The following is a 24,676-nucleotide window of genomic DNA, read 5'->3' as shown; positions in this document are numbered from 1 at the left end:
AAGATTCACAAACAAGTTCTTCATTAATGAGGTAAATATTTCTGATAGTACAGTCTCTTTGTTATCAATCTTCTTCTTACAGGAATTCAAGATACTGAGGTTTATTTTATTTTTTTCAAATTAATAGAATTTTAGCATACATTTGTTTTTTGAATTTTAGTAAATTGAATCCATATTGGCAGTGCTGCTGGGCAACTGGACTGCTTAAAACAACATAGCATCAAGGATAGGAAATGTTGGCATCATTTTGCCAAAAAAAAAAAAAAAAAAAAAAAAAAAAAAAAAATCCACAATGCCATTCTTGGTATCTTAAAGGTTAAAAATACCAGTCTAACACTGGGTTAGACCGCCCCACAAAATGAAAGTTACTTCTTTTAATTTACCTTTATAGAGAAACACAAAGTAAGTGCAGCTTATGCTTTATTGCATATGATAGCATTATCAACAGGATAGAAAGTACAATGATTGACACTTAAAAGTAAACATTTACATGTGAGAGAACTAATGTGCCCCATTGTAATATTTCATTGTAGTAAGGAAAGTATTGCAACATATCATGATAAAGGAAGACATCTACATTTTAATGTCAATCAGTGTATATTTTTAAAGTGACAGCAAGCAAAAGACTTTCAAAATATAGTTATGTGGATGTATTTTATATAAAAAATATCAACTATAATTACCATTATCTTGCATCTGATGAAGTGGGTATTCACCCACAAAAGCTCATGCTCCAAAACGTCTGTTAGTCTATAAGGTACCACAGGACTCTTTACTGCTTTTATATGAAATATGGTAATTGTCAGTAAATAGCATTGATGTGCACTCTCCCCTCTACAAACTTAGGAGTACTTTAATTACAGTTTAAATGGTCTTCTCATGGTGAAAATTTAAAGCATTCAAATTGTATAAAACTCTGCTACTTGTTTTCTCACTGTTCATAGTTACATTTATCTCATAACATCAACATTTATCTCATAATTGGTACAGTTTACATTGGCTGCTACTAAATTGTGTTGATTTTTAAGTTTTATTATTAATTAATGTTTAAAGCTTATCACTATTTAACTCCAACTAGCCATTTCTGGATTTACTAATACCTTGCACACTATATTGTGAATGCAAGAGTTACAAGCAATTTTTGAAATAATAAAACATTATTTAGTGACCAGGCCAGGTTAAATGTTGCATTAATGATTTGGAGTTCTTTAGGTTTGAACTCCAAAAAGCTGTTAGGCTGTACCTTTAGTGATGATTAGACTGCACCTTTAGTGATGATTTCCCCTTACCTCCCCAATATAGGCTTTGTCTTCTCTACTGAAAAGGGTAACTAACACACACATGAGCTATCCCAAGGTAAAAAAACAGTGAAGACCTGTCACTTTACTTTTACCACGAAGTGAACTCAGTGAGGTCAATCCCTTGAAGTGGGTATAAGGCTCTTTATCTTGTGATAAAACTTAAGTACCTGAACTTCATCACGTTTCTACTGCAGGATAGATTGTGCATGCGTGTTAGTTGCCGCTGCAAGACCATGTATGAGGAGGTCCCTGATTATCTACATCAGATAATAGTTACAGTTAACGTCACAACTCAGCTTCCACCATGAAATCCACCTTTCAACTTTATTTATTACATACACCTTCCTAACCTAACACATTATCCTGGAAAGATATTACAGTCCTTAAGACTTAAACTTAGTGCTTCACTCCTGTGGCTGAGTCTGGGCGTGCTGCACAAGCAAGATGCTCATTTCCTGGAGAGAAAGAAGGGACTTCCTGGCTATTTTAAGCATGACACTGACAGGCATCAATGGGAGTTACTGAACATTTTCTAGCCAGAGGGACAGTTACTAGGAGACAAAGGAAAAGAAGAAGAGGGAAGTAATAATAAAAAATATGTCAAAAAGAATCTTTGTCATGAGCTCTGAGAAGGGCTTAGAATAGGAAGGGAAATGATATACAAACTACATTTATGAAAACATTATTTTGATTTACATCTAACTCTAAATGCAAGAGAATATGAAGTAGTGTTAGGGAACAATGGAAGTACAACATACTTATATATTTAGATACAAGACAACATCCTCAAGAAGCTGAGCTACACATTTTAATGAGCATCCAAGAATCTGTAACAACTGAACAGTATAAGATAAAACAAGCAAATTCTAATGCTTAACTGAGGGCCAGTCTTCATGTTTTCATCTTGCTGGTAGAAAAAGCGCTCCTTTTCTTTTATTTAGTTACCTCACGTGCCTGTGAGCCAAGAACTGGTGGAGGACAATTGGTGTTCCCACTTAATTTTCTCTTATTTTCTTCTAACAAGATGACCACGCTCTAAACAAAAAAAGGCAGAGAGATTAACGGAAAGGGAAAGGTTTTAAAAAACAAAACCAGTAGAAACCAGGAAATCAATATGTAAAATAATTATTCATACGTGTCTGTGAAAACCTCTAGCCATTTCTAGAAGACCTTTGCCATACTGAAAGACAAAACAATGGCATATTCAAAATCTTTTTTAGATTTTTTTTTTATAATTTTTTATAATATGGTGATTGTCTGTAGCTACCTCATTTTTAACAGTAGCGTCTGCTCCTTTATCCAGCAGCAACTGAATCAACTCTTCATGGTTATTTAATACTGCCACCTGCAATATAATTAGAACAATACTATAATACATAGCCTTATATTACAATACTGGTATCTGCCACAAGTTAGTATATGTATGTTACATTACACAGGCCCCAATCTTGTACTGGGATCTGCCAATGTGAACTCCAGTGCCCATGCAGAGTTCTGGCTTCAGGGCCGGCTCTAGCAATTTCGCCGCCCCAAGCACAGCGGCACGCCGCGGGGGGCGCTCTGCCGCTCGCTGGTCACGCGGCTCCAGTGGATCTCCCGCAGGCTTCCCTGCGGGGAGGTCCAGTGGTCCCACAGCTCCAGTGGGCCTCCCGCAGGCGTGCCTGCGGATGCTCCACCGGAGCCGTGGGGCCAGCGGACCCTCACACGCCTGCGGGAGCAACACCGGAGCCGCCTGCTGCCCTCCAGACAACCGGCAGAGCATCCCCCGCAGCATGCCGCTCCAAGCACGCGCTTGGCAGGCTGTGGCCTGGAGCCAGCTGTGACTGGCTTCAGTGAGATTCCAAATGAGTGCAGAGATCAGCACTAGCTGAATCTGAGGCAGGATCTGGGTTTTACACAGCCAAGAGGGCTCTGCAATTATATGTAGATTTACAAAGATCAAAATACCACACACATGTATTTATCAATGTTATGAATTTAAAATGTACAGGCTATGTTCCTCTGTGATAAGTGAAATGATAACATGATATAGAAAGCATGTTATCATCTTTATAGAATACATAACTATAGTACTTCAGAAAGATAAATTCTGAAAGGGTGAGGGAATCAGAGGACTCATCCTCATAAAAATACATTTGAGCCCATGAAGTCTACTCAAACTAAGTACTGTTATTTTACAAACCAAACCAAGAGTTTTTTAATGTATAATGTATTAGTAGAGGAACAGTAGTAATTTTTTTCCTTGAATAAAAGCCCTCTAGGAGTGAATGAATAACCACTGCTATCCTACTGCACATCTGAGTTAACAAGAATTTTCTAACTGTAGTCAAATTCCCGACCTTAATTGCAAGTACACAATTAAACTGATTATTAAAAAAGACATACCATTAAAGGTGTTTTGCCATCTTTATCTTTCACATTCACATCTGCTCCTGCTTCAATTAAAAGAGATGCCACATCTTTATTCCCTGTTACTGCAGAAACTCTCATCAATGGTGTCCATTCTAAGCACGTATCTTTAGCATCTACCTATTGCAGAAAGGAAGACATTTCTCATACTTGAAAAATAAAATCCCTATTTAAATAAACAAGGATTTTTCACATTGCTGAACAACTGCTGAGTTGAACAAATTCACAACTCTGAGGATGCCATATTTTTAAAATGTGCAATCCAATTGTGCCATAAACCTAAAGGGACGAACTCACATATTTAAAATAAATTATATGCTGAAGAGCTTTGCTGGATCAAGGCTACATTAGGAGTTACAATTCTGGCCGGCCTCCCAGAGGATATTATAAGTAGTACTTAGGGTGCATATTTTAATTGGAATCCCAGAAGTTTTCTCCTGCATGCGTCTTTTAAGAGGAAGCAATGTATTCCTTGCTCTGCACCCAAGTTGGATGGTAATTGCTTTAAGAAAGTAACATTTGAAGTGACTCCTGTATGTTTTCAGGCCTTTGAAGTTTGTGCATGGAGAATAGATTTCTTCTTCATCCAAAAGAATCATAACATCATTATGTATTTATTATTTATTGCAGTTTAAAATAACAAAAATGCAAAGCGTTAGGCACCCTACACATATAATTAATATTACAACAAAACCTATGCAGTATGCCAATCATTTAAATAAGAAATCTTCTATCAAGTCACCAACAAAAAAAATCTCCTTTCTACCCCTTGATTCTGGAACCTTTGTACTACAGCTCCAGTAGTAAACCTCAATATGGCTGGATATCTGATAAATTAAGTATTCAAAGTCCATATTTTTTATGGTAAAATAAAATAAAAATGTATACCAAAGAAGAACATGGTAATAACCTAGATAAAATTATTTTAAATCTGAAAAATAGAAACATACCACTTCTATGCCAATATTCATGTTTTTCAGACTGCAATATGCAAGTTTAGGTCCTGAAAATATACAACTCATTTTCCTTTAGGTTGGAGTCATTGTGGAATGCAACAGGATCAAACTTCATTCCAAGATTTGCAGATTGTTCAGTTATCCGTAACCTCTACTACCCTACTCACTGGGCTAAGAGTGCTATGTGACAATAAATTTATAATGTGAGGTTTAATTTTTGACCTATCTAGCACATAATCCCCTTCTCTTTCACTTTGCACTCGTGCAGGAAACTCTATCAACATGACTTTTCTTAATCTGAACTTGTTTTACAGGTCATTTCTTGGTGCTTTACAGTTCTAGTATTCTCAATTAGAATAACATTATACTTATCAATCTTTATCTCCATACCTTTAACTTTTCATTTAGCCTCCCTGCAGTCTTCAACCAGAGCTTGATTAAATTATATCCACCAATTTGCCAATATTTGAAGAGCTGTTACTAAGAATATCCCATTTTGTTTGCTAATGCAAGTTTGTGTCTTAGATGGTGCAAAATCAAAAGTAGGCATGACTGTCTGTCTCCAATTTCATGGAGGCTTGGGAGCAAAACAAAATGCCAGATTTTTATTAAAACTATAAAACCTTCAATTTTAGGCTCTTCAGGGTCTGTCTATTTCCCTATTAGCTATCTACAAAACAATTACCAAAGTATAGTAATTTATTTATAAAAACAACAGAATTAAAAGGCAGCACTTCTCCCAGCCTCCTATAGCAGATTCTCCATGTTCCTATCAGAACTCTGACCTGCACCTTCCCCCATTTTTTCTTCAGTTTCACAATTCCTAGATGCTCAGGACCTATGTCATGGTCATGGTCACTATCCATTGAGCAATAAGATGCACTAGTTTATCCCAAGGGGCTCAGATATATACTTAGTGAGCACTAACATTCCCAAAGTATCACCAGGCTATCAGACAACCTCTTTATGTCCCATAAAAATGCTGTTTTCTCTTAAGAACACACAGATAAAATCCATACCTGACAGCCATCATTAATCATCCATTCAATAACCTCACAATGTCCTCCATCCACAGCCCAGTGCAAAGCTGTACAACCTCCCAGATCTCTGACTTCCCAAGAAGCTCCTTGTTCTCTGAGGTATTTAATAATATCCAGGTGACCAGCAAAACAAGCTAACATTAGGCTGTAACATAAAGAGAATTATTTTGCTGGAAGAACAGGACATCATTATTATTCTTACACTGGTGACTTATTTTAATTTGGACAGCCTTTTCTTGTCAACTAGTAATTTTGAGCTGACAACCACCAACTTTACTGATATTTAATGTACAGCTAAGCTGTAGCTGTCCTTGGGAGAGGGTGAAAGAAAGGCACAAGACCCTTCACTTCCCCTGCTGCACCCCACTCTGCCTCCAGTGCTCCAAAACAGAAGAGAACCATAATGCTACAGCCACCATTACCCAACTACAGAGGAGAGAGTTACTAGTACTGAACACCATAGTGCAACCTTCCTGCATGCTGGCAAGCACGTGGAGGCCTGGGAATAGAAATGGCCATTAATGAGTTCATCTTCAGACAGTGACACTGGAACCATTATGCCTTCTCCAGCCCTGCACAGGCATAAGAGCAGGGGCGGCTCCAGGCCCCAGCACACCAAGCGCGTGCTTGGGGCGGCATGCCCCGGAGGGCACTCTGCCGGTCACCAGCACGCCTGCGGGAGGTCCACCGGAGCATCAGTAATAATCCTATTAATCTCTGTATCTTTGAGAAGCTAACAGAGAATACTAGATTTTAAGGGTAATGGTGTGCAGAGAGCAAGGGAGACGATTTTTCTTTGCTTTAGACTGTAATATAATTTTCAGTGCCTTGTGATCACCCTGGCTGCCATTCATGATCCCCACTGTGAAATATTGATCTGGTGGATGGGAGCACTGGACTAGGGAATATGGCTTCTAGTCCCTGTTCTACCACTGCTGTACTGAGTGACACTCAGCAAATCACTTCACCTTTCTGTTTCTCATTTCCCCTCTCACCCTTAGTCTGTCTTCCTATATTTTAACACCACCTAGTACAAGGGGGCAAAGGCACCAACTCAGTGGGTGCTCCAGTGCTGGAGCCACCACTGGGGAAAAAAGGTGGGTGCTGAGCACTCACTGGCACCCCCCCTATCAGAACCTCCCCATTCCCACAGTGCCTCCCAACCCCCAGCGGGCCCCGGGGAACAGCGCCTCCCTCCTCCCTCCCTGTGCCTCATGCCTGCCACAAACAGCTGGTTTGCAGCATGCAGGAAGCTGGGAGGGATAGGGGAGGAGCGAGGATGCGGCATGCTTCGGGGAGTGGGCAAAGCTGGGTGGGAAGAGGCAGGATGGGAGTGGAGCAGGAGTGGTAATGTATGGGGTGGGGGCGGGGCTTAGGGTAGAGACAGGGATCGAGCCGCCCCCCTCCTCCCCCCGGCATTTTGAAAAGCCAGCAACTGTGCAATGGTGCCCCTGATGTTGGCTGGGGCATGCAGGCACTACTGTAATATTAATAACAATAACACTGTCAGAGAGACATATGGTGGGTGAGGCAATATCTTTTACTAATAAGATATTACCTCACCTGAGACTAATATCCTGAGACTGACACAGCTACAACTACACTGCATACAATAACGCTATCACTCAGATGATGCACTTCCTACCCTAACACAGTTCTGGCTCTTAAAGCCTTAACTGAATCCTTAAGGTGAAACGAAAATATAAATACGTTTTTTATTCAGAGTATTAAAATTAAAACAAAATTAGTCTGTAATAATAAAAATAAATAAATAAATAAATAAATAATGCTAAGATGATGTTTTGACTGGCCACATGCCTAGATAACATCTAAACAATTGTCTCAGTGATTCATTAATCTCTCTCTCTCATTAATCTCTTTTAAATAAAATAATTATGTAGCTACCAAACTGTACATTGAGCTAATATACTCACACTTTGTGTTTCTATTACCCTTGTCTTCTCCCTCCCATAAAATTTGGTTCTACACCCACCTGTCCTGTCTTGTCCCTATTTAGACTGTAAAGTATCAGGACAAGGACTGTCTTATTTTATTTTTGAATAGCACTTGTCACAAGGGAGCTATTCAAGTACACAAACAATGAAATCACACATTTAATTTCTGAGCCCTTAAATTCATTGTCAACCATAATAAAATTGCTCTATGTTAATCATACAAGAAACATGAATCAGTAACCAATCATCATAGTTTTCCCTTTACTTTTAAATTGGAAAGAATCTAATTTAAATTTATCTATCAGTATTGTGTATATACACTTGCTAATCTTAGATGATATCCAACAGTCTTCAGTCTTCCCCAAAACCATGAACCCTGGCATCAAATGTGTCCATGGATAGAAATGAAAACATATTTTATCAATGCACAGGAAACAAGACAAATACATTTCTTTGGTGAATGTGGAATAAAGTTCACTGAATATTGATGCTCTGTGTATAAGAAAGTATATATAAATTATTGAGCCTGCCAGTTCATTAACAGGCAGAACAGAAGCATGTGTGCATACTACAACCCCAGAAAGACATAACCAGCCCATTGATCATCCAAGGGGGCAGGGAAACAGATTCGTGATCTGACAAATAGAGAAGCAGATGGACAAATATCCTGGGACACTTGAAAAGGTTCACCACTGGGAGCATTTGTCTTTTGAATCACGTATGGAACCAGATAACTCTACCTCTCATTGTCTAATTTACTAAGTACCAAACAGAGTAGCCTAGTTATGAGTGGAGAGGACAAGCAGGATAACAGAACTGCCAGAAAGGGCTGCCTGGACCTAAGAATGGAATGGGGAAATCAGAGTGGCTACACTAGAAACTCAAGTAGCTACAAATGGACTGGGCTACCTAAATGCTTCAGGGGTGACAGCCGTAAGGGATCCCAGCAGATAGGTAGCAGTCTTATCAGAGAAGGAAGTAGGGTGAGAGCTGCAAGCAAGGGGACAGGCAGTAAAGAATATACCAGAAGGAAACTAGAAGCTCAAGTTCAAAGGAAGACATTTTGTAGAACACCGTGAGGTCAGACTAGAAGGAACCCAGACAGCACCAAGATAGTGGCACAGATTAAGACAAGGTCCAGGAGAAACAGAGAGACCTAGCAAGCTTAACTAGATGTTAGGAGGCACCACCTTATGCAAATCAATTAATTGACTAATTTGCATGTTTAAAATTTGCTTATTACCACATAAACTTGTTTTTAAAAATTGTGTGCAAAATTAGTGATGACGAAAGGCACTGTCATAATAGTCCTGGTAAATGATACGTTCTGTTTATCTCCAGGGCAGCAGAAGCCTCCACAGCCCATGAACTTATCAGTCTCTATGTTGAGTCTGCCATTATTAAAGCATTGCGGTGAGTTTGTGATGTGGGAGCAGACACATACCAAATTCATCTCACATAGGGGCCACCAAAGAGTCACTAGATGGGATCAACTTTCACCTGAATATGAATTTCGTAGAGGCTCTAATACAGAACAGCATACAGTGCCTAACAACTACATATCTATCATGTCTATCAGTCACTTTTCTTATCTTACTAAAGTCTGTTCTAGTGTTTATTTGAAGAAGGGGTTGTTCCTTGAAGATATTTTTTATTTGTCTCTTTTCTTTACAAATGTATGAATGAATTTAGAGATTAGAGCCACGCAGTGAGAGTAAATACTGTGTAAGCTTTCTCTTCAGACCTGTGCTAATGCAGCTGACTCCTGATCTACTATTCTCTTTTCTAATGAAGTCCTGTATTCTTCCTGAACAAAGATTCCCAGTTTACTGAACTCCATAGTAATTTTATGATGCGGTCAAATGGAAACTAAGATTAAATCAATAAAACTCATTTTCAGTTGTGACCAAAACTAGAATTTGAATATCAGTTTTCAGAACTGAAAAAATATTGATGCAGTAATGCATAACACCAGTTCCCCAAAATCTCTGGTGAAACAATATATCCATGCAGTACCTGTCCTTTCCACTTCCATTCTTCTGATTTACATCTGTTCCATTCTGTACCAATATTTTCACAAGCCTATATAACATAAAATATTTTCATCAGAACAATGCCCAGTAAACTAACATTTCTCATTAAAATAGAAACTCTGAAAGAGTAAATAAAAACTTAGTTTTGCATACAGTCTATTACTGATAGTAAAATATATAAAGGCAACTTTGACAATTTATAAACACTTTGGATGAATTTTATAAATTGTCAAAGTTGCCTTTATATTATGAAAAAACAAAAACATCAATAATATTCTATTGTACTTTTCCTAAACTGACCATCTATTATTGTGCTCAAATATAGTAGAAAAGTGTAAAAATGTATCATGCACAACAAAGAGATAAAAGAAAAGCAGTAATACCTATCATATCCTTTCTGAGAAGCAACCATCAGAGCAGTAAAGCCTAGTTTATCAGGAACATCCACCTTCACATGTCTTACGGGAGGAGAAAAGAAAATGTTACAAACTAGCGTATCTCAAATATTTTCAGAGACAACTATAAATCTTTCCACAACATATTTCTAAGGAGTGTCTTATAAATTCAAAGCATTGTGATCACCTATTAATTTTGCCCACAGTGTGAAAGTAAAAATCATTAATCATTTTATCAAAAATTCTGACTACTATTTTTGCTGACTTCTATTGTTACGGTTTGTTTTTTATTGTTTTTTTCCATAGAAATTCATTGACAAATATTTTTCAAGTTTTATTTTTCCAAGAAAAATAAGCTACTTAAAAAATTATAGCTGCCTAGATAAAATCATCTTTTTAGGGAAAAAAAATTTCACCATGTCAGAGTTGAGGTTTGAAATATAATGGAAGTCAAATAAATAAAATATTCTAATAAACATTTGAAAAAAATCAGGAAAATTGGACAAAGTTTCACAACAACCTTATTCTAAACCTGTTGACTTAACTAGGATACTAGTCTATTATACAAATGAAAGCAACTAGAAATTGCATGTTACTGATTGCAACTGAATGGGATGGTAACTTGCTGAGTGATTAAGATATATACTTTTACATAAATAACTCAATGAGTCTGTGTGCATCCCTATGAATACGATATTCTATGACATTTGTGGTCAATTGTGACAAATAGACAAGAGAGATGTGCCTATGATATGGGGAAGATGGATCAGGTTGATACAATGGGGAAAGTAGAATGCATTCCTTTACTCACACTGGACTTCTAAACATGGATGGTATCTCTGAACACGCAAAGAGCTGTGGAGCTAAATCCTGGAATGGGAGCCCATCACCAGGTCTTCATGAAGGATGCAGATAAGATGTACCTCAATCGGTGCAACACATGAAGCCTTTCCCTTGCTTTGTCAGATATAGTAGGTTAAGGCCAACACATTCTGGCCTTATCTCTCGGTTTTCCCAAAAAAACTTGCTCCTGCTGATACATCCTATACTGTCTACCCTGCACACCTGCCACAAGTGGTACAGCACTTTAAACAGCTAATTACTAACACCACCTAAAACAAACCAAGTTTATCAGGCACTAAGTAGAAAGCTGGCACCTATGGTCCCAGCTATGCATGTGAGGAGTGCAGCCAGCAGAATGAGATGTGCTGGCTCCACCACATCTCACCTCAAGGGGGCCATTCCCTACTTACCAGGTGAAAGCCACAATCCATCCACCATCTAGTATGGGGAGGAGGCGACAGTCTTAGTTCTAGATCAGAGGTGGGGAAACTACAGCCCGCGGTCCCCCTCATCGGGTCATGTAGCCATTTTTGTTGTCAGAAGGGGGTCATGTTGCAATGAAGTTTGAGAACCCCTGCTCTACCTTTCTGTTTCATCAGAAGTCCCCTTTTTCTTATGTTATGAGAAGGGGTGAATATAGGTTCCCATTTTCTTTATTTTGTACCCTTTTATGATATCCCCTCTGCCTTATTTGTCAACTCTGTAAAATAAACACTCCCAGTTTCTTCAATTGCATTTCACATGGAAGTGTTTCCATGCTTCTGATCATTCCCATTGCCTGTACACCTCTGACTCGATATAACACGGGTTCGCATATAGCCCGGTAACCCCGGGGCTCCGGTAGTGGGACTCGGGTGGCGCTTTAAAGGGCCCAGGGCTCCAGCTGCTGCGGGGAGCCCTGGGCCCTATAAAATCACTGCTGGAGCCCTGCTGCCGCTACCCCAGAGCTGCAGCAGCAGGGCTCGGATGGTGATTTAACAGGCCCAGGCTCCCCGCAGCAGCCAGAGCCCGGAGCTCTTTAAATCACCATCAGAGCCCTTCAGCCATTACCCCGGGGCTTTAGCAGCGGGGCTCAGGTGGGTGATTTACAGGGCCCAGGGCTCCCCGTGGCTGGAGCCTTGGGCTCTTTAAATCATCACTGGAGCCCTGCCGCCACTATCCCAATATAACAGGGTTTCATCTATAACGTGGTAGGGATTTTTAGCTCCCAAGGACTGCTTTATATTGGAGTAGAGGTGTATTTGGATCCCATCTATTTCTTATATACACTTCTTAAGGAAGAATGATCAAAACCATATGGCATATTCCATTTGTAAAATGATATAACACAGAAAGCAAATTTGTAATTTGTCACTTTATCATAAAATGTGCAGTCTAATTTTTAGGACATGGGAAAACTAACTCATTGAAACAAAACACAACAGCATCATGCAGTTTACATGATTTCATGTCCACTGTAACACTTTATAGATATTTTATAATCTGAATATTTTCTCACCCTCCCTGAAGAATGTTAAGAACTGCCTCTACATCATTCATACTGACAGCTCGATGAAGTTGCTCTCCGCTCATCGGCTCTCCTGTAGAAAACAAAATAGGAAAATATTTGCAAAACAGTTGAGATTCATTCCAGTGGTGTTGCCAAGCATTGAAATGCTGCAAATAAATTATTAGCTTTCATATTTTTCAGTACCAGTTTTGGATATTTTCTAGATTACTAAATTAAACAAAAGAATCTGTATCACTGTTACATAGCTGTTTTTATTTAAGAGGTGACGAAGTGTGGTAATACTCACTGGCATCATTCTCACAATGCTCATTACTAATCTTTGTCTTTTTTCATTACCATTTTTAAAAATCAATTATTTTAGTGGAAGACTAATCCCTTTATATACTTCTGTATTGGAGATGAACCTATATCTGGGAACTATCATGTTAGAGATTAAACTACTCTACTGCTCAGTCAACATAGTACAGTCCCTTGAATGCTGTGGTGATTAGGAGAGATCTGGCTTCAAGTTCTCTCTTAATTCTTTCTTGAAGAGCAAAACTGCTGTGTTCGACCATGACTCCCTCCTGTCTAGGGTTTGGACCATGATCAGCCTACCTTTATTCACTAAGATATCTTCCTACAGCCCCTTTGTCAAAATAAAAATAAGAACCAAACACCGCCCAAAACTAGATTAACAGCGGTTCTAGATATCTTCTCTCATAACAAAATCCAGTTGTAAAATGGTATTTCCTAAACAAATCAAATGTATTGTTCCTCGTGCCCATAAGTGTGTCCAGTTTCAATGGGCCATCTCTAAAACACACTAGTTCCTGTGGTAACTGGTAAAGACCAGATTTCTAATCCATATGCCACACTTTTTGTGTTAGTCTAATGATGAACATGGGCATTAATGAACCAAAAAAATAACAACCTTCTTTTGGATGCAGAATGATCTCTTTCCTATTTACAGAGAACACAGCTGTAGTTGTAGTTGTTGCTACCTAACCAGGCCATACGAAAGAAAAAGAGGAGAACACAGCAAATAGATTTGATTGCTCAGCCTCTAGGTCCAGCATAAAGTGTTGCAGGTCTCTCCCATGAAAATTAACTAACCTTGGAAAAATACAGTTACTCGGCTTTTTGTAACTATTGTTCTTCAAGCTGTGTTGTTCATGTCCATTCCAAGCAGGTGTGTGTGTACCGTGTGCACGCCAGCCAGAAGATTTTCCCTTAGCAGCATCTGTAGGGTCGGCCCTGGTGCCCCCAGGAGTGGTGCCTCCATGGCACCCTATATAGGGACCCACTGACCCTCCACTCCCTCAGTTCCTTCTTGCCGGCACTCCGACAGAGGGGCAGGAGGGTGGGTATTGTAATGGATATGAACAACACAACAGTTACAAAAAGGTGAGTAACCATTTTTTCCTTCTTTGAGTGATTGTTCATGTGCATTCCAAGCAGGTGACTCACAAGCCTGAGTTTAGTTGGTGGGGTCAGAGTTCACTGCAGATTTGAGCACCGCCCTGCCGAAGGCTGCATTGTTTCTGGCCTGGTGCATCACGGCATAGTGTGACGTGGATGTGTGGATTGAGGACCATGTGGCAGCCCTGCATATCTCCTGTGTCGGGACCTGAGCCAGGAATGCTGCGGACTGTGCCCTTGTGGAGTGGGCTGTGATTGGCGAGGCAGGCACCTTGGCTTGATTGTAGCATTCGCGGATGCAAGCCGGGATCCATGAGGAGATATGCTGTAAAGAGATGGGGAGCCCCTTCATCCTGTCGGCCACAGCTACAAAGAGTTAGGTTGATTTTCTGAACGGTTTAGTTCATTCAATATACAATGCCAGGGCCCTGCGAACGTCCAGGGAATGCAGCCTACGCTCTGCATTGGAGGAGTGTGGCTTAGGGTAGAACACCGGGAGAAAAATGTCCTGGCCCATGTGGAATTGGGAGAACACCTTAGGAAGAAACACCGGGTGTGGCCTGAGTTGGACTTTGTCTTTGTGGAAGACTGTGTATGGAGGCTCGGATATCAGCGCTCTGAGCTCTGATACCTTCCTGGCCGAGGTGATAGCCACGAGGAATGCAACCTTACAGGAGAGATATAGCAACAGCACGTAGCCAGTGGCTCGAAGAGGGGCCCCATGAGGGCGGAGAGGACCAAATTAAGATCCCAAATCGAGACTGGTTGTCAGGTATGCGGGAACAGCCTATTCAGGCCCTTGAGGAAGCGACAGACCAATGGGTTTGTGAAGACTGAACCATCATCAGCTCCTGGGTGGAACATGGAGATGGCCACCAAAGAGAGGGAAAGTCCTTGCTGTCTCAACTGGAGTAGGTAATCAAGGATGAGAGGGATCAGGGCAAGCAATGGAGCCTGTCCCTGCTGTTCAGCCCAGATGGAAAAATGTTTCTACTTGGCCATGTATGTGGCCCTGGTGGACAGTTTTCTACTACTGAGGAGGACTCGTCTGACCTGCTGTGAGCATTGCATTTTCACCGGGCTTAGCCATGGACCATCCAGGCTGTGAGGTGGAGCGACTCCAGTTTCAGGTGGTGGAGGTGGCCCCGATTCTGTGTGATCAGGTCCGAGAGCAGTGGCAACGTAAGGGGCGCCTGTATGGACATGTGCAGCAGCGATGTATACCAATGCTGGCGCGGCCACGCCAGCGCTATCAGTATGACGAGAGCATGATCCTTGCGTATCTTGAGGAGTACCCTGTTGACCATGGGGATTGGAGGGAAGGTGTAAAGCAGGCCACCTTCCCACAAGAGGAGGAAGGCATCCATTAGAGACTCTGGACTGCACCCCATGAGGGAGCAGAACTGTCGACACTTCCTGTTGTCCCTCGAGGAAAACAGGTCTATCTGGGGATAATCCCAGAGACAGAAGATTGAGCGTGCCACGTCTCGGCAAAGGGACCACTCATGACCATGGAATGAGCAGCTGAGGGCATCCGCGAGGCTGTTCTACACAGGTACATGAGGTAGGATGCTGTTAGGTGAACTGCGTTCTGTACGCGAGGGCTTCCCAGCACAGGGAGAGGAGTGTGCACCCGTTTGTTGATATAGAACATTGCGAAGGTATTGTCCATGAGGACTGCAACGCACCTGCCCACCAAGCGAGATTTGAAAGTAAGGAAGGCAAGGTGAACAGCCCGTAGCTCCCTGACATTGATATGTACGGAGAGGTCCTCTGGGGACCAAAGGCCTTGGGTCCTGAGATTCCTGAAATGCGCCCCCCACCCCAGATCCGATGCATCTGTCACCAAGGAAAGGGATAGCTGAGGGCTGGCAAAGGGTACTCCCGCACAGACCACCCACAGGTCGAGCCACCACTAAAGGGAATCCAGCACCGTTCAGGGAAGCATCACCACTGAGTCCAGCGCGTCCCTGCTTGGTCTGTACACAGTCACTAACCAGGACTGAAGAGGGCATAGCCTGAGCCTGGTGTGACTCACGACGTAGGTGCACGCAGCCATATGTCCCAGCAACTTGAGGCAGTTCCTCACTGTGGTGGTCGGGAAACGGCGGAGACCGAGGATGATGTCGGACATAGACCAAAACCTGGCCTCTGGTAGGTATGCTCTGTCCTGTGTTGAGTCCAGAACTGCCCCTATGAACTCTATCCGTTGGACAAGAGATAGGATAGACTTGGCCTCGTTCAACAGGAGACCGCGCTCGAGGAAGGTCTGTCTGATAAAGACCACCTGAGCCTCCACTGTGCCTTCGAGCAGCCCTTGATGAGCCAATCGTCCAGGTAGGGAAACATCTGAATTCCATGCTTGTGCAAGAAAGCTGCTACAACTGTCATGCACTTTGTGAAGGCACTTGGGGCCGTTGACAGGGAGAAAGGCAGTACTGCGAACTGGAGATGGGTGTTGCCCACTACAAATCTGAGATAATGTCTGTGCTGAGGAATTATTACAATATGGAAGTATGTGTCCTTCAAGTCAAGGGCGGCGTACCAGCCTCTTGGATCCATGGAGGGGATGATAGAGGACAGAGAGACCATACAGAACTTGAGCTTCTTTACAAACTTGTTCAGACACTGAAAGTCTAGAACGGGTCTGAGGCCCCCTTTCACCTTCGGTATTAGGAAATACCAGGAGTAAAAACCCCTGCCCCTGAGTTCCTGAGGAACTTCTTCCACTGCCCCTACTATGATGAGGGACTGCACTTCCTGAATTAGAAGTTGCTTGTGAGAGGGGTCCCTGAAGAGAGAGAGGGAGGGGGCTGGTGGGGTGGGAGGGAGGAAAATTGGATAGAATATCCCTTCTCTACCATGCAGAGCACTCAACTGTCCAATGTGATTCAGGACCAGGCATGACAGAAGGGGGACAGACATGACAAAAAGGTAGGGTTGGTACGATCCAGAGTCCTGACTGGTAGGTTGTCCTCGACCACACCATCAAATTTGGGGTCTAGGCCCCGACGGAGGCTGCGGTTGATTGGATGACTGGCCGGAGGGCTGTTGTTGCCTCATTCTGCCATTTCTGCTCTGCCTACATGAGGGCTCTGGGCAGTTCTGGGGTGGTACGGCTGCAGAGCCAGCTGCAACTTGAATTACCTGCATTGGGTGGCTTGGGTGGGCAGGCCTAGCAAGCGTAAGGTAGCCCTTGAGTCTTTTAGGCTATGCAGCCTCTTGTCCGTCTTCTCAGAGAAGAGCATGGCGCCTCGAAGGGGAGGTCCTGGATAGTCTGTTGGACGTCATGTGGAAGGTCTGAGACCTGAAGCCAGGCTCCCCGTCGCATGACTGGCCCGGTTGCCAGTGTGCAGGAGGCAGCATCCGTCGCATCCAGGGCTGCTTGGAGGGATGCCCAGGAAATTAGCTTCCCCTCCTCTATCAGAGCAGAAAATTCTGTTCGCCATTCTTGGGGAGGGAGTTCAGCGAACTTGGACAAGGCTGAGCATATGTTATGGCCATACTGGCTCACTATAGCCTGTAGCTGCAGACCCCTCGTTGAGTACACCTTTCTACTAAAGAGGTCCAACTTCTTGGCCTCCTTGTTCTTCGGTGTAGACCCTTGGAATGTCTTACGCTCCCCCTTTGGTTGGCCACATCCACAACCACAAAGTCTGGGAGAAGGTGGGTATATAGGTGCTCATGGTCCTTGAAGGGTACAAAGTAGCACCTCTCTGTCTTTTTGGCCATAGGGGCCAGCAAAGCTGGCGTCTGCCACAAGGTGTGGGACGTATCAGCTATCGTTTTGATCAACAGTAGGGCGACCCTAGATGGGTCTGAGGGGAACAAGATGTCCACCACTGGATCTACAGCCACCTTAACCTCCTCCGCTTGGATCACCAGGCTCTGGGCAGCATGCTTAAGTAGCTGCTGAAGCACCCAGTTGTCCTCTAGGGCCAGTGCCGCTGAAGTTCCTGCAACCGCCTCATCTGGCGAGGAACAGGAGGAGATCACCTGCTATGGACCTTCCTCTGTACCCTCAGCCTCTGCAGGGTTCTGCGGCACACGGTACTCTGGTTGCGTGGCCGGTGCAGATGTAGGATGCGGCACCACGGCGGTACTGGGGTTGATGCTGAAAGACGAGGCATGTTGGGCAGTACCTGTGGCATCTGAAACATGGTCCCCGTTGGTGCTGGTGTCTGACTAGGCAGTGCTGGGTTCTGTTGTGGCACACTCTTGTCGGGACATCGGTGCCAGCAATGGAGACATCTGCACCGGAGCAACCGATGTCGAGGAGACCGATGCAGACCTGGAGCGTGGGCTGTGTGCCTGTCCCAGGGACTGATGGTAGGCCCAGGGAGTCAAGAATGGCCACTGGGAAGGTGGTTGCCACTGTTGCTGCCACGATGCCGGGTAAGGTTGTTGGCTTGCCTGAGAAGCGGACCTCCTGCTCCTCAATCTACTGGAGCAGTAGGATTCTGCCTCCGAGTCCGAAGTCTCCAAAACAGGAAGACCGAGGGGGAGCAGTACCCACTGTCGCTGGAGAGTGGTGCCGCGAGGCCAGGGAGCGCTCTGTCTGTGTTGGTGCTGCCGGAGTGGCACGGGGCAGGGACTGGGGCTACATCATGGCTGGCTTGCCCCTTAATTGGATCGGGGGTCAGGCCATGTCTGATGGCTCTTTCCACCAGTGCAGGGAGGCTGGTACCGGGAGGCTTAACAAGTTAGAGGCCACCTCAAACGCCTCCAGCGTCGATGGGAGACACACATCCTCACTGAGGTCCCGGGGAGCTAGACCAGTCCGGACTCGACCCGCATCCCCACCAGCGCGGGAGTCAACAGGACATTGGGAGGATGTCGTTGTGGCTCAGCTTATCCTACGCACACTGGATGCTGCCAGCCTTTTAAGGTCCTGGTGGGATGATCAGTCTCTCACCAGCCTCTTCTTTCTCGCAGGCACCAGAGATGGTGATCTGTGCCACACGGAGGCCGATTTTCTATGTCCCGATGCTCTCCGGTGCCGGGACTTAGAGGACTTAGACTGGGCTTCCTGTCTTGTTAGTGGTGCCAGAGCACTGCGCACCAAGGATGAGGTGCTGGGCGCCGGATCAGCAGGCTCAGGGTCCGACTGTGGCCGGAAGGCCACCTCCATCAGGAGAACTCTGAGTCTCTGCCCTTAAGAGTCCTGGGATGGAATCCCCTGCAGATACTGCACCGGTCTCTTGGTGGCTCTCCCCGAGACACTTCAAGCAGGACGAGTATGGGTCACTCTTCAGCATAAACTTCCGGTAGTTCATACAGAGTTTAAACCCTAGCGTGACCCACGTATTCCCCAGCAGGGTGATGACTACGTTGGAGGGAAGCCCCCCAACAACTATTAACTAACACTAACTAAACTAGAGAGAGGAAACAATTATATACACTTAGACGAGACATTGCTAGGCTTGCTGCAAGAGCCAGCAAAGTTCCAGCTAGCCATCACAGGCGGTAAGAAGGAACTGAGGGGGTGGAGGGTTGGCGGGCCCCTATATAGGGCGCCATGGAGGCACCACTCCAGGGGGTGCCAGGGCCAACCCTACAGACGCCGCTAAGGGAAAATCTTCTGGCTGGCGTGCATGCAGTGCACACACATCTGCTTGGAATGCATGTGAACAATCACTCGAAGAAGCATGTCTGGTTGCATTCTGAAAAAGTAAGGGCAAGGATGAAAAAGGGCCTGGTAAACTTCAAAAAGTGGAATATTTTAATTTGATTGTTGGATAGGCACCTGATGACAGCATGCCAAGTGAGTCAAATCCTGTTGCAAAACAAGCAACTACTGGTTAGCCACATTTCAGTTTAAAAAGCTTCAAACTGCATATTTTCTAGAACCTGTATGGCTTTGCATTTTAGAAAACTACATGTTAAAATGCAGTATTGACTCAAAGCAAGATTAAAATCATTCTGATTAGTGTGTGTGGAAGTATTTAAAGAAAGAAAATGTGGAGGGTTAGTGTGAAGATACTGAGTTGTCATCTTTTGAGATTTTACAAGATAGCTACAGAGAGCTGATGAGTTAACTTGCTTGAACAAGACATTTGTTAACAGTTTTCAATTGCCAGAATATGCTTACAGGTCTGTCACATCTTACACTAGGGTTACGTTCCACAGTCAGAGCGTAAAGCGAAAATTGTGTATAGTAAAAATGATCCTTGAAAATTCCTTAACTCACCCATAAAGTACAGTTTTGTGTATACAACCCTGTACAGTACTATGTGTTGCATACAGCAATATGCAGTACAGTATATAATAAAGACTACATATGCAAAATATAATTTTACAGTATTTTTATAACATAACAGAAAGATGGAAGAATGAAAGAATAAAAATGAAGACAGTACAGTAAACTTGAACAGTCACCAGTCATCCTGGATATTCTTGCTAGTCTTGTACTGTACACACTCCAATGATTAGTCTTCCCCTGATAACACTATCATTGAGTCCCCAGGGCTTGATGTCAATCCAGGAGATGATGGGCCAGGCTTGAGTGATGGAGAGCGAGTCGTAGAGGAAGTGGATGGCTCTGGTTCAGCTCGAGAAGTTTTTTGTGTAGGCTCTGCTGCTGCTGGTTGTTTTTTCTTTAAATACATGATGATTGGCAACTGTCACTGTTGTCTCTTGAGCTCCTCAAACATTTCTTGTTACGGTCTCAAAATCATCCATAATACTACATGGGATTTTGAGAGTTCGTTCCGTAGAAGGATCATATTAAAAAATTAAATCATTTAAGTGTTTCATTGCTTGGAACACTTCAGAAAATTTATGAAGATTCCAAGTTGCTGGCTCTTCCTGTTCATCATCATCTTCGTCTTCTGTAGACGATTTTATCAGTTCCTCTAACTCTTCGTTAGTCAATGTTTCTCTATGGCTCCCAATTAATTCCTCAATTTCTTCCTCGAGAATGTCGATGAAGCCATCACCACCCACTTGCCTGGCCACTTGAACAAGGAGTTTCACTTCTTTGTCAATGGTCAGGAAACCCTTAAAATCGTTCAGTTTTCCCATAGGTTTCGCCAACATGCATTGACTGTTTCAGGCTTGATTGCATCCACTGCCTTTTTAATATAAGTGATGCAATCTGCAATGTTGAAGGACTTCCAACACTCCATCACATTAACATTGAGATCAGCATCCATAGTGGTAAGGATCCAAGAGAATGTAAGCCTTGTGCATGCGGCCTTGAAATAGCTAATGATGCCTTGGTTGAGAGCTTGGAGGATGGAGGTGGCACTGGAGGGGAGAAAGACGATTTCAACGTTGTTATGCGCAAACTGGAGTGCCACAGGGTGGCCAGGAGCATTGTCTATGATCAAAAACACGTTCAAGTCAAGTCCTTTCTCTTCAAGGTACTGCTTGACCTCCAGAACGGAACACTTGTGGAACCAATCTAGAAATAATGCTGCTGTCACCCAAGCCTTTTTATTTGATTGCCAGAACACAGGCAGGAGATTTTTGTTCTTACCTTTTAGGGCACAGGGATTTGCAGCCCTGTAGAGCAAGCCCGGCTTTATTAAATGCCCAGCTGCATTGCCACAAAGCAACAGTCACACGGTCTTTAGGTGCTTTGAAGCCAGGGGCTTGTCTTTCTGATTTCGAAATGTAAGTGCGGGTGGGCATTTTTATCCCGAAGAGCCCAGCCTCATCAGCATCAAAAACTTGTTCTGGAAGACAGCCCCTTTCCTACATGATTTTCTTTAATTGTTCGGGGTAGGCTTTTGCTGCCTCCTCATTGGCAGATGCAACTTCACCAGTAGTCTCTGCACATTTTTGAGGTTGAAGTGGCTCCTAAAACTGTTAAGCCAACCTTGACTGACTTTGAATTCCTTCTTATCAGAAGGCTGTCCCTCTTCAGTGGGAGGTTTGAACAGTGCATAGATGCTAAGAGACTTTTCTCACAACATGTTGCCATTGATAGGCACAAGTTTACAGTTCATGTCTTCCAGACATAAGTTTAATGCCTTTTCAGTCTTCACTAAAGTCTTAATCACACACTTGGCTCGTCACCCTAGCAGTTACTGGTGCACTTGATTCCACAGCTTGACGAATTTCTCTCAAATCTTGATGGCACGACTGCTAAATTCGTTATGGCTGTATTTACGCGCCACATTGGCGAGGGACATACCATCTCTCAATAAGTCCAACACAGCCAGTTTTTCCTCCAGCGTTGGAGCAGATCGCTGTTTCTTTGGTTGAAGATGAAGTAAGTGACTTGCGTTTAGGGGCCATGTTATACGAAAAATACATATTGTATCTTTAAACAGTACAGGTACAGTAGAATCTCAGGGCGGCGAGATGTGCACAGTATGAGGCGCAGAGGACTGAGTACTGTAGTGGGAACAGCAGATTCTCTTCTCCCATCTCACACTCACTCCGGGGCATACACACTATTTAAACTGAATTTTTGTTCTTTTTTGGCCAACCCTCCAGGGTTATTACAGGGGAGAACCTTATTACAGGCCTAAAGACATGCTGTTGCTGTCAAGTTCCCACAAAAAATGTATTTTAGTGGGAACAGTAGATTCACATCTCACGCTGGTGGAATTGCCCGCACTTTCTTTTTTTTTTCCCCGACCATGTAAAGCTGAAATCATGCATGTTAAATGCATCTAAGATGTGACAGACCTGTATTTTATTTGCCTGAGAACCGGCTTCAATAAAATTTATAGAATTTGGCATATTACTTTAAATCTTAATTCTGCAATGTTTACAGTGTTTGAAGTTCTTATTAGCTAGGTAGCCCAAGGGTGGTATTTTTTAGGGCAGTGCATCTATATTTGAAAAGTTCCACAAGTCATTCAACAAGACTCCAAAGTCAGCCATTGCATCAGGAACCCTAAACAAAAGCAAAGAGAGTGGACACTACAAAAGGGAGTGATGCTGTTGTAGCTTCTAAAACAGTTTACCATGAAAGAAAAGGAGTCAAGGGAACAAGAGAGAATAAGAAAAAATTAGAAATAAAACAGATAAATTAAAAGAAGATAAAGATAAAAGGAGAAAAGACATAACAGCATTTTGGTGAATCAGATTTAATTCACATATCTTACTTCCTACATTTCACTTTACTGCTTTAGAAAATGCTTCACAGTTCTATTAGGGATAGAGTGTGACATTTAGTCACAACTCTGCATTATGGGTAGTGAAGAGACATACCACTCCTGTAGAAGGGCCAGGGTGAATAAAAATCAATGATTTTTAAAAAATGGATTTTTTAATTTAAAATCAGATTTTTTTGACAAAATGCTTTTTGAGGAAAAAACCCTATGTAAAGCTAACGTATCTTAATTAAAGCTATAGCTCAAAGATATCATTATGGAATAGGTATTATAAATTCTAACTCTACAGTATGAGAATATATTCATGAAATGTTTAAGAAAAATTTGGTAAATGAGTTCATGGATTAGGGACCCAATCTTATGGAGTTCCAGAGGCTTTTGTATAGATTATTTAGGTTAATCTTTCTATCTACCCAATGGGACTCAGTGCTAAGTCTAGAAGATACCATCAGAGATGCTTAGTTTTGCAGTTCTCAAACTGTGGATTTGTGTCTCCAAACATAACATGCTCGTTAACAGCAAAAATGTTTTTAAATAAATAAATATAGAAAGATGGAAATATCAGACCTCAACTCTATTGTCCCTCTGGAAATTTTTGTACAGAGGGACAATCCCTTACCTCTCTCTAACAGTGCAAAGGTTCAAAAAGTTCAATGAATAGAAGATTGTTGGGGGCGGAATAGATCTGGACAAGCACAAGAAGTCTGGAGATAAATGTGAGAGGAGAGGGACAGGCAGTAGAAACAAAAGTGAAACTGTTTGAGCAGCATATTCCAGAAGTCTTGAGGTCTTTCTGAGTGTAGCCTTCATTGATTTGAGATCTACCATACCATTCTCTCACTAGAAGGGAAAACCAATAATGGCAGCAGGTCATAAAAAAGACCCAGTTTGTGTCTCATCTATCTCTGAGTTGTGAAGAATATGTATTAAGGTTATAATAACCAAAAAGAATGCACTTTTATGTAGAAATCCATGATTAAATCGAGTCTTCCTGACTAGTGATTTAAATCGTGAAATTTGATTTAAATCAAATCGACCCTGAGAGGAGCATTGTGAGGAAGAAGTTTCCCTGGTATACTTCAGATTCCCTCTCTTGGGTTCTTGGTTGGCTGCCTGAATCTCTTGTTTCAGGTAGCTTCTTGAGAGGCCATACAAAGGTGCCTGAAATCAGCTCAGAGGCTCCGTGCTCTTCATTCATCTCTCCCTGCATACCGATTGAGCAGGTATTGAACTGCTGCTCACAAATAATGGCAGATTTGCAGATGGTGGCCAGCAAAAGGAGCAGCAGGCTGCAACCCAGACCAGGGAGTTAAGAAGGAAACCTTAGCAGTCTGTCCCTTTCCAGCACATAACCAACCCCCACAGGGAAGAAAACAAATAGTTTCTTGGGACCCTCTAGCATTCAGGGGGAAAAGTACTTCAGCTGGGGGAGAGAGGGGCAAAAGGAGGGTTGGGGGGACAAGCATCCTCAAGAGAGAAAGGGGAAGCCTTAGAAAGGGAGAGATCCAGGAAAAGCCCAAGGGAGAAATCAAACAGAAGATGGATAGGAAACCTCAAGAAGACAGAGAAAGAGATGGAGGAACAGCTAACTCAAGGGAAAGAGGAAGGTAGGGGGAACCAGAAAAAAGAAGGACTGGAGGAATACTTAGGGCAGGGTAGGGGATATGGAAGATAGATACAGAAGGAAAGACTGGGAAAAACCTCAGTGGAATTGATGAATTATTTGGAAGAGGAGAATTGATAAAAGCTGATGGCTGGGGAA

At 42.9% G+C, this 24,676-nt stretch overlaps 1 protein-coding gene across 2 annotated transcripts in view; it reads right to left on the bottom strand.

The window, feature by feature from the left end:
• Positions 1-360: 360 nt before the first annotated feature.
• The window catches only part of FANK1 (fibronectin type III and ankyrin repeat domains 1), a 74,571-nt gene continuing 50,255 nt past the window's right edge, over positions 361-24,676 (bottom strand). The window contains exons 4-11 of one of the 2 annotated variants that reach the window (XM_030571002.1): positions 12,431-12,512; positions 10,078-10,152; positions 9,678-9,743; positions 5,686-5,851; positions 3,687-3,830; positions 2,569-2,646; positions 2,437-2,481; positions 361-2,336 (exon numbers count right to left, since the gene is read on the bottom strand). In XM_030571002.1, the coding sequence (XP_030426862.1) occupies positions 2,235-2,336; positions 2,437-2,481; positions 2,569-2,646; positions 3,687-3,830; positions 5,686-5,851; positions 9,678-9,743; positions 10,078-10,152; positions 12,431-12,512 (758 nt within the window). In that variant the 3' untranslated portion in view covers positions 361-2,234. The remainder of the gene's footprint in view (positions 2,337-2,436; positions 2,482-2,568; positions 2,647-3,686; positions 3,831-5,685; positions 5,852-9,677; positions 9,744-10,077; positions 10,153-12,430; positions 12,513-24,676) is intronic. The other variant, XM_030571003.1, reaches the window with a different exon arrangement.

Source organism: Gopherus evgoodei, chromosome 7 (genome assembly GCF_007399415.2).
Source record: "Gopherus evgoodei ecotype Sinaloan lineage chromosome 7, rGopEvg1_v1.p, whole genome shotgun sequence".
Lineage (NCBI taxonomy): Eukaryota > Metazoa > Chordata > Testudines > Testudinidae > Gopherus > Gopherus evgoodei.
This window is presented reverse-complemented; position numbering and strand designations above follow the sequence as displayed.